Source organism: Azolla caroliniana, unplaced genomic scaffold, assembly GCF_043228905.1.
Source record: "Azolla caroliniana isolate FFs.n. ecotype wild unplaced genomic scaffold, voAzoCaro1.0.p SCAF_11, whole genome shotgun sequence".
Lineage (NCBI taxonomy): Eukaryota > Viridiplantae > Streptophyta > Polypodiopsida > Salviniales > Salviniaceae > Azolla > Azolla caroliniana.
The window spans coordinates 14,575,012-14,585,204 of NW_028230446.1; the positions used below are offsets into that span (position 1 = coordinate 14,575,012).

Here is a 10,193-nt window from a genome sequence, read left to right on the forward strand (position 1 = left end):
AAATCTTTTTTTCTGAGACCCTTTCACAACTTTCCCACATTGTCTTCCAAAAATGATACAATCCATTTGATTTCTCCTCTTTAATTAAGCCTTTGGATTCTGTCTAGTTTTTTTTTTTTTTTTTGGGGTGGGGGGTGGGGGGGTGGGGGGGCAATTCCCCTGCTTCTTCCTTCATCTAGTTGCTGTTCATGTTTGGTCGGCTCTTTTTTGTCCTGTTTTGGGTTGTTGATGGACTGTTGCTATCCTTTCTTGTAATCTCATCGATTGCTTAGTTTCTTTGTTTTATCTGGGTTTTGCTTTTGTGGATCAATTGATGCTCTGTTTTTGCTTGTTGCTCAATTGACACTAATGTCCATCGTCAGCTTTCTTATCTCCTTCCATTAATGCCCTGTTTTTGTTTTGTTGATGAATCGAAATACTATATATTTCTTCTTTCATATGCGTCGTTTTTGTTCTGTCGATGACTTGATTTACTATATATATATATATATATATACGTATTCTTTTCATATGCTACTTGTTTTAGATGAACTGATACTCTTTTGATTTTTATACTTGTGTGTCTGCACTTTCTGATCTCGATTTATCCTCTGTCGTTGTTATTAGCAATATGTATTTTTGACATTGTTTCTTTCTGTAAGCTTTAATTCAGAAAACATGGCAAATCAAAGCTTTGATTCTCATATCTTCACATTAACAATGTCATCATCATCACATAATTGTGATCATATACAAAGAGAAGAGAAGAGTTGTTGGGCCTCTATGACTCCAGACCTTTTGAGAGACATAATTGAGAGAGTAGAGGTGAGAGGAAAATCTTGGCCTTCTAGAAAGGATGTTATCTCATGTGCATCAGTGTGTAAATCATGGAGAAAAATCACTCAAGAGATCGTGGAACCTCCTGAGCGATGTGCGAAATTGACATTCCCTTCATCTCTGATGCAAGTAAGTGCCCATTTTTGTGGTTTTTTTATTGCGTTTAGATTCTTATTTGCACTTGAGTTGGAGAGGAGGCTAGAAACGTCTAGAAAGTGAAAAGATGTGGAATATCTTTTGAAGTGGCAAGAAGGCTCAGGAAGTCAATGGAAGCGAGATATCATCTAGAACTGCTAAAAGAATGTTAGTTCATGTGCTTGATTAGTGCGTAAAAAATGGAGACAGGTCATTCATGATGTTGTCAAATCTCAAGGATCGATACGGAAAAGCAAGCTAAGTTTGATTTTGGTAAATCAATTTTTTGTTGGACTCTAATTTATACTAGTGCTAAATAATTCTTGAAAGTCATAGGATATGGAATCTTCGAAAAGTATCCTAACCCACTTAACTGTAGGTAAAGAATTTTATTGATGTACAATGTGTAAATCATGGAAGGGAGAGCACAGAGCTAGGTGTAAATTTGACATTCCCTACATTTCATACGCGTGTAAATGTCTTTTACGCCATTTTTTCCCATTTTGCACACGGATACTTATTTTGTACTAGATTTTGAGAAGGTGAAATGGTTAGAAACTTGTAGAATATGTGGGAACTTGTATCTACTGAAAGGGTCAAAGAATCAGAAAGTTAAAGAGGTATAGAAGGATCAAAGGGTCCAAAAGTCAAAGGAAGCAAAACCCTGTAAAGAAAGATATATTAACATATTTTAAGATGCCAGAATGGCCAATAAGACCAAACAAGAGAGATTACATCTTAAAATGTTGTTTTGTCGTTGAAAATATCAAACCAAAATAAATATAACAAAGGAAAACATGTAAATAAAAATAGAAGTGACAAAAGAATCCTGTCATCTATACATGTCAGATTCTTAAGTCAGATAGACTGTATATTTTGCCTTCGAAAAATCTCTAGCATATGTTAATTCAGAATGGAGAGACCCCTGAAGTGAGAAAAGCACCTGCGATGACAGGGGGTGTTAGCCTTTTTCTGTTGATGACAATGGTGGTGAGACCATGGTCCATGAGGCCAGGGTCTACTTGCACGGAAAATTGCTATTTCCTGATCTAGAGAAGAGTCCTTGCCACCAATGTGTAAATCATGGACGGGATATCACAAAATTATGTACAGAATTGACATTCTGTACATTTCGTAACCATGTAAATCTCTTTTATGCCATTTTATCCCACTTTGCACTAGACACTTATTTCTACTAGGTTTTGAAGAGGTGAAATGGATTAAAACTTCTAGAATACAAGAAGTTGTAATCTACTGGAAGGGTCAAATAATCAGAAAGTCAAAGAGGTCTAGGAGGGTCAAAGGTTCCAAAAGTCAAAGAAGGCGGAACCCTAGAAACGGGTCAAAGCATTCAAAATTTGCCAGCTTTGATTTATACGAACTTTTGAAGATGTTCAAGTTGAGTGTCTTCAACCTTCTAGAAAGGCGGAGGTTGGAATTTGCAAGAAGGATCGAAGGATTGGAATTCATTTCCATTTTTGGAAAAAGGATATTACTTCATGTGCATCAGTGGGAAAAGCCTGGATGGAGATCAATGAAGAGGTTCTGAAACCTCCAGATGTAGAAAATGTGACATTACTTACATCTCATTAGAAAGCAGGTATATTATTTCTCATTTTGCGCTAGAATGTAATTTTTGGGCAGATTAAAAACTTTTAGGGAGGTAGGAAACTTAAAGAAAGGTCAAAGGATTAGTATTTGATGCTATTCCAAATGCACACTTGCTGGAAATAAGCAGGGTTGCTATATAGAGTAAACCATTGATGAGAACTTTGCGCTTGCAAGGTGATAGGTACCAAAATATTTTAAAGTTTAAAGAGCTTCAAGGTAGTCTGTAAGCGTCATTCCCTTGCGGATATACTTAAGAAATGGCATCCTCCTCAAAAATGAAATTCGAAAAAGATTTTCATTGGATAGAAGGACTTTGGTAGGCAAAGATTATGAGGAATATGTTACCACATTCACATGAAAATGGTTATCAAATTTGCAAGAAAAAAACATGATAGTTGAACATTTGATCAAAAACATGATTATATTTATGAGCCTGAACTATCAATTTCACGTAAGCGCTCATGTAATTCAGACTCATTAGATATCACCAGAATCCTTATTTTGCGTATGTGTGCCGTTGGAGTTCTCAAAGATAGCTATTAATAGCTTATATCACATGCTGATGTAAAATTATGAGGTTATAAACGGAGTGCTTCTAATAATTAGTTCTTGCATTATTAGTCAGCAACATAATCCACATTATTCTAAAGCTAAGAACAAAATATGATGTTTTGAAGTGCGATAGTGCAATTCGTTTCTAAAGAATTATAGTGGAAAAATACCTAATTTGCCATTTCTGTATGCAGCCTGGTCCTAGGAATTCAGTTATGTGGTGTTTTATTAAGCGGGACAGAACCACTTCAACCTATTGCTTATATCTTAGTTTGAACGGACCCAGTAAGTTATTTATTTCAATGCTTGTATTGGAAAAGTAAAATATATCACTTTGCCTTTTTGATGCTATATCAACTTAATAATTTTGAGGCAACAATTAAAAATAAAATAAAACCGTTAAAATCTGTAATCAACTTGATAGTTTTGAGGCAACAATTAAAAATAAGATAAAACCGTTAAAATCTGTAATCAACTTGATAGTTTTGAGGCAACAATTGCACAGAAGATGATATATCATTAGGATTCCACATTTCTCCTCTTAACATCTCAGGTACTCTGATTAAGAATACGTTATTCATCCTTAGCTATATATGTATACAACTTTTCTTGCATTTGTATCAAAAAATTTGCATTTCGTACATACACTTGGGAGGTTCTCAACTTTGTCAAAAAATATATTCTCTTGCAATGATGCTACATCAAACAAAATGTCCACCCAAGACAATTTGATCTAATATAAGAATGTATAAAAAGTTCAACGTTTCTTGAATCATACCACATATCTGTATAGGACTTTCTGGCTTTGGATTAAACTATATATACTTTATATAAGTAAATTTCATAAAATTAGGGAGCTTTGTTATTGATATAGCATGGGATGGGCTCTTTTCAAATTGTCCAGACCGTGGTTCTCTGTGCGTATATGTAATTGTATATATGAACTCTTTTACATAATTCTGAAAATGTTTCAGTGATGTAATGAATCATAGATTTCATGGCTGAGTCTACTTGTCACTATAGAAAAGCAATAGAAACTTGGTATATTTGTTCAAAGCTCATATGAACATTAGTATTTGAGCTTTTGACTACACTTGAGGTCGCACTGACATGGTTAAGGAGTCCATAGCATGTAGATTTCTAGTTCATGCTATGCATGAGAATATTAATTAATGTATATTCGTTCTTGATATATCAAAATTCATGTATTTTATATGTGAATTCTTGACTAATCTGGGTTATTGGTAACATTATTAGGGATGCGATAATATCTGATTCATGTGTTATGTTCATGTTGTAGAGGAGAATGGGAGCTAGCTTAGGACATAGTCCAGGGTCTGTGGTCAATGTTTGAGCACAGTGTGGACACACTTGGTCTTGTTGCTAGCAGATGCTATAGGATTTTGTTTATGGTATCAGAGTGATATGAAGCTACATGAATAAGAATATGGGCATACCTATATTGAAGGTAAATGTCGGGAATTTTTGTTTTTCATGAAATCTATTAGTTTCTCTTATTTGCTGTAAAATTGATTGGTTATAACCTGCTATGGGCAGTAAATTAGACATTATTTTTTCAAGAATATGAGAACATAATTTAATGTCAAAATTTACAATCATTGATATGCATGGAATCATTTATACAGGAAAAAGTTAATTTTCTTGATAGAGCTAAACTTCTAATACAATGTGGGGCTTGACTCAAAATTAATGACTACGAGCAAGTCATCTTTATTCCAAGTTCCAACCATATAAATGAGGCCCTTATTTTTTATTGTGGTTCCTCTCAGATTTAGCAGAGAATGGAAAGCTACTTTTGGTGGCACAGAAGTTTCAGGGAGAAACTACCCTAGAGTACATAATCTCTTTGCATGCAGACGATATGGTTTGGGGGGAAGAAACTTCTATAGGCAAATTACGGTTAGTCAATACACCAACTTATTCATTTTTATTGAGGGTTTCCTCTAAAATTAGACGCAGCACTTTTTTTTTAACTGGTTTTCTTTATGATTAGTTGTAGCTCATTTTTGTCATTTTATCACTGTGCATGATATCGATTCTATAGGACAAATGTTTTGGGAACAGAATTTGCAATGTACAAAAGCCATCCTTCTCAGAGTTGCTGTGATACTAATACTTCGATCAGTCAGTCAAGTGAAGAGAGTGTTCGAAAACAAAGTTTATTGGGTGTTGCTCACGTTTCATACGAGCTCAAGTCAAAGTCTAGGGGACCTAGACAGATGCGATGTACTCTTTACTCTGTGCCAGTGTCTGGTGTTGAAGAGGCTATTGCAATATGCTTAAGCAGCTTTGACAAAGATGCAGTAGACGAATAAAGAACAAATGAAAACATTACATATCTCTACAACGTACCTATCTTTGATGGATATGTGCACTCAAAAATTATGGATAGCTTTGGCTTTTAGGGTAAATCTTTGAAATAGCTTGGCTAGCAATGAGGTCATGAACTTTCCTCCTTACAGGCAAACTCTATGTTTTGCTGTAACTTGCAAATGGATTCGTGAATAAATGATCTGAGGTGAAATAAAAAGGAACACTTAAAAAACAAGAAGATAAATTCATCTTTTTAGGTTTCACTAGAAACATGAACTTCTTCAAATTTACATGTATACAACATACTCATAGCATTTCTAACATTCTTCAACCAGAATTGGAAAAATGTTGAAAGATCTTCAAATAGTTATTGACTTGCAAATCACATCTTGATACAATGCTGTGTCTTCAACCACATTCAAGCTTACTTTTCACACACATTTTATATCCAGACCAAGCCCAAGTCCAAGCCCTACCAACGTTGCTCTCACAATCACAATATGTATGCTCTCTCAATTGTTACATTCATTAGCAAAATCCTGAACCTCCTATAGTTACCATTCAATTCCACATACAAAATTCAAAAATGTTTTGCTTTGGGTTCGATATGTCATATTAGTGTTGTCTTTTTAACCCTAATTTGGTTATGACCATATCAATATCTAACACCCTCCCAAGTTTTCTCCATTAAAGCTTTCAATTTTCCGTTTCGTTCTCTCCCTTATGTGAAGTCCTGTGCTTAATTTGTCTCTGCTAATTTCCTCAGCATTATCCTGTTTCCACTAAAGCTTTAATTTTCTTTCCTGATATCTGTCCTTGATCCACCTTCGCTAATAATCTCTACCTCTGATTTTCCTTCATAACCTCATCATTGCCTTCAGTTGAGTTCCCCTGCACCCTTACCAAAAAAAGTTTTCATTACAAGCATTTTTCTTCTCTGTTTCTTTTCAGAAAACTTGTCCTTGAGCCATCTTCTCTAATAAATTCTCAATCTCTGATTTCCCTACATAACCTAATCATGACACTGTATTACATTTCAATGGATGTGTGGGTGTCTTCTGTGCCAGACAGTCATTGCCTTTTCTGTGTCTTCTGTGTTTTTCCTGTTCTCCTTTTGTCAGGTAAAACAAAGGAGAAGAATAAAGAGATGTCTCCCTTTTATTTGTTTATTTTTGTTTTCTTTAAAATTGTCGTACTTTCTAGTACTTCCTTTCTGTACCTTTGATTGTTGTCGTTGCTACTGTGGCATCATCGTCTCAGCTCATGAAATGAGGCGTCTTAGTCACACTGTATGTATTTAAATAGAAACCCAATTGATAATCTTAGAGGTGTGCTAATCAGGCCATTAAATGCCATTAAATCCTGATTAGTGTGTAGTAATCATGTCAGTGACTGCTATTAGAGTTGATTAATGTACTAATCATGTCATTCAATTAGCTTGCTAATTGTAAGGGCATTGATCTAAGACTAAGGGAAGAGGGAGCTGATGATTGTATGAGAAAAACATTCTGTACTGTTTTTTAGCTTCTTAAATTGACGGGTTAAGAGGCGTGTAGCAAAAACAAAAAAAAAAAAGGAAAAGATTGTGATGGTGACAAAATTCTGCTCGGCTTTATTTTTTAACCTTCAGAATTACTCTGTTTTTTTTCTTATTGTTTATTTACCTTCAAATTACTCTGTTTTTTTTTGTTTTATTTTAACTTAGTTAATTACTGAACCCAAATTCCTCTCGAGTCACTTCTTTGGCAGAAAGAAAAATCTGCTCTTTTTTTTTGTGGATGCTTATTTACTGAATCCATTTCCCTCTTTTTGATCCATGGCTAGGCCGAAAACTCTTGCAGCTCTGTTCTCACACTCTTCCTGAGGCTTGATTCACTCAGTTGACCTGCCCTAATTCGCTCTGTCAAGATGCTTAATTACACTATTTCAGCAGCATAATCAAGGCCTAATTTCTTTGTTTTTACCTTCTTAATCACCCAACCCAATTCCTCGTTAATCCTTTATTTCCTCTGCTATTCAAATTATCTGAGGATGGATTAATGAAGTGCTTCTGTTATTGAAATTTTTTAGCATCTTTACAATTGAACACATTTCCTCGTCAAATCCTGTCTAGGTTGAACTTGCTGCCTGCTATTTTTTTTGTTTTTGTTTTTTGGGGTCTTCTGTGTTCTTTTTTCTGAAGCATCTTAAATTAGGGTTTTGAGCTACTTCCATTACTGGACCCAAAATCAGATCCCCTCGCAATCCATCCCTAATACCACTGAGCCTCAATTTTGCTGTGTTGTTCCATGGGCCTGATTGGGGGATGATAAGAAGAAGCCATCCATGGTGTGATGGCCTCCGAGGGTAAAGAATCAGAGCCATGCTCACACAGGAATCTCAAGGAAGCTCAGAGATTCTGTGATCTCATCCTCACACAGGCCACTCTTGTTCAAGCATTCAAAGGGAGATGGATGGTCATTACGTCTCGGATCCGACAAATCTCCGAGTCTCTGCAATCTCTGCGGACCACCTCCGATTCGTCGACATCATCATCATCATTATCATCACCACCATCATCGGACCGCCTGCTCCTCCTCCGCCATACCTACATTGCCCATCTGGATGAAGCCATCCTACCTTCCATCATGGCCTGCTTCGAAGAATGCAGCATCCTCGTGCGGAAGAGCATCGATCTCACCTATGGCGGAAAGCTGCTGATGCAGAGCAACCTCGACACGCTGGCGGCAAGGCTGGAGCTGTGTGTTCGGGACCTCGAGCTCGTGGCGAATAGCGTACGGCAGGACGCGAGGGCTAGATCCATCTCCCGCCGCCACATAGCGCCAGATGGCAGCTCCTCAGGTGCTGGTGCTGCCATGTCAGCGCCTCACGATCCTCCTCCGAGTAGGAGGAGTAGGAGGAGAGGAGATAGCTTGCATGGTGGGGGATTCTTGGTCGATGCGAGAATGCTTGGAGCCGGAGACAATGAGGCGAAGAAAGCGGCATTGCAAGATTTGATCGATCAGCTGCTGGGAGAGGAAGAGGAGGATCCGGAGAAGAAGGCGGGAGGAAGGCGGGCTGAGCTCGTGGGCCCACTTGTGCGGTTGCTCGATTCGAATTCGCGAGCAATCCGGGAGAGGGCCGCGCATGCTGTGTCCCTCCTCCTGGCCACAGCCACCGGGTCCCACGAAGAATGCAAGGAGCGGCTCTTGCGGGAGGGGTCCGCCCATCGCCCGCTCGTCCGGATCCTCGAGTCCGGGAGCCCAGAGGCGAGGGAGAAGGCGGCCGTGGCCCTCTTTGAGCTCACTTTGTCTGTCCCTGAGAATGCCCACTCCGTCGCCTCCCACGGCGGCATCCCGCCCCTCGTCAAGCTCTGCGGGTCCGGCACCCCGCTCGCTGCCGCGTGCTCGGCAGGCACCCTCCGCAACCTTGCATCCCACGAGCACCTCCGTAGACCCCTCGCTGAACAAGGCTCTGTCGAGGCCCTCGTTCAACTCGTCTTGTTCGGTTCGTCTGGTATGTCCGGCTCGTCCGGTGCGTTCGGTACATCCCTCGCCCAAGAGAACGCTATCGAGGCCCTCCAGAACCTCGCATCCGGTAGAGATGGACGCCTCAAAATGGCCATCGTGCGAAAGGGCGGGATCATTTGCCTTATGAAGGTCCTCGAAAAGAGAGACTTGTCAATCCAATCCCGAGGGTCGGCGATCCGAGCCCTCTCGAACCTCGCCACCACGTCAGCCGCGGTTGCAAAGGAAATTGTGTCCGCAGGCTACGTGGCCGAACTTGCCCATCTTCTCGAGACTGGCCCGTCTGACCTCAAGCTAGCCTCGGCCTTGGCCATCAGTAGCTTGTCCCCATACGTAGACCTCAAGAAGGAGCTCTGTGAGACCGGGTGTGTAGCCTCCCTTAACAACATGTTGGAGTCCGAGCACAAGCCACATCATGAAGCTGCGAGTCAGGCTCTTTCTACTTTGTTGCTCGCGAATCGCAACCGCAAAGAGTTCGGGACAGACGAGAAGGGAATCTCGCGCCTCATGCATCTCCTTGACCCTAGGAGAAGTATCCTGGTAGCAAAACGGCTCCCGATGTCCGCCCTCTTGGCTTTCTCGGGTGGCAGTAATGCATACAGGAAAAGGATCACATCCGGACCTATCCTTCCTCCGACAGTGGTCGGGCTTGAGAAGTTGGCAAGCGTGGCCAAGAAGAATGCTTTGGATAAATTTGGGGGTGGGAAAAAGTTGTTTCGTATCTTCACACGTTCGTCATAGGGAATTTTCCATAATGTTATATCGACTTTGGGTATTTGTGCCTATCACACATTTATTGTATCATATATAATCTAGATCATTGTCTTTGTCATCAAAACTTTGTGTATGCATTTCACCACATGGTGTTTGTAACTTGCCCATCACAATCTCTCTTTAAGATGTGTTAGCTGAATGAGTGTCTATGTTTTCTTCACGATGTTTCTATCACATTTTATAGACAAATGATATGGCATATATGAGTTCTCTCTCTCTCTCTCTGAAAAAAATGGTAAAAGAGCTTATGGGCAAGCTGGTTTTCGAAAATACCATAGCACCATTGATCACCTTGTCACCCTTCAAGTACTAATGGAGGAAAGTCGCCTTAGAGGTAAAGATTTATATTGTTATTTCTTAGACTTTAACAAAGCTTTCAATATGGTACCTTGTGATTATCTTTGGAGGCAAATAGAAGAACTTAAGGTGCCAAGTGAATATATGCTTGCAATCTCTCGAATATAT

General features: G+C 39.3%; 2 protein-coding genes across 2 annotated transcripts; both read left to right on the forward strand.

Annotated features, from left to right (window-relative positions):
* The first annotated feature begins 584 nt into the window (after nucleotides 1-584).
* Nucleotides 585-5,450, forward strand: LOC147857906 (tubby-like F-box protein 13). The gene is made up of 4 exons (XM_087327574.1): nucleotides 585-945; nucleotides 3,309-3,399; nucleotides 4,905-5,034; nucleotides 5,180-5,450. The coding sequence occupies exons 1-4, from the start codon at nucleotides 658-660 to the stop codon at nucleotides 5,448-5,450; spliced, it is 780 nt and encodes a 259-aa protein (XP_087183700.1). The 5' UTR covers nucleotides 585-657.
* Nucleotides 5,451-7,725: 2,275 nt separating this feature from the next.
* LOC147857907 (uncharacterized) lies at nucleotides 7,726-9,947 on the forward strand. Its single transcript, XM_087327140.1, has one exon. It carries the CDS (start codon nucleotides 7,782-7,784, stop codon nucleotides 9,693-9,695), a length of 1,914 nt encoding a protein of 637 aa, XP_087183266.1. The 5' UTR covers nucleotides 7,726-7,781; the 3' UTR covers nucleotides 9,696-9,947.
* The last annotated feature ends 246 nt before the right edge of the window (nucleotides 9,948-10,193 follow it).

What these genes read in the sequence shown, in the direction of transcription:
- LOC147857906 (XM_087327574.1), top strand. Translation starts at nt 658, where the DNA reads ATGGCAAATCAAAGCTTTGATTCTCATATCTTCACATTAACAATGTCA. An exon ending in TCTTAGTTTGAACGGACCCA is followed by an intron (nt 3,400 to 4,904) that starts GTAAGTTATTTA and finishes GGTTCCTCTCAG; the next exon opens with ATTTAGCAGAGAATGGAAAG. An exon ending in ACTTCTATAGGCAAATTACG is followed by an intron (nt 5,035 to 5,179) that starts GTTAGTCAATAC and finishes TCGATTCTATAG; the next exon opens with GACAAATGTTTTGGGAACAG.
- LOC147857907 (XM_087327140.1), top strand. Translation starts at nt 7,782, where the DNA reads ATGGCCTCCGAGGGTAAAGAATCAGAGCCATGCTCACACAGGAATCTC.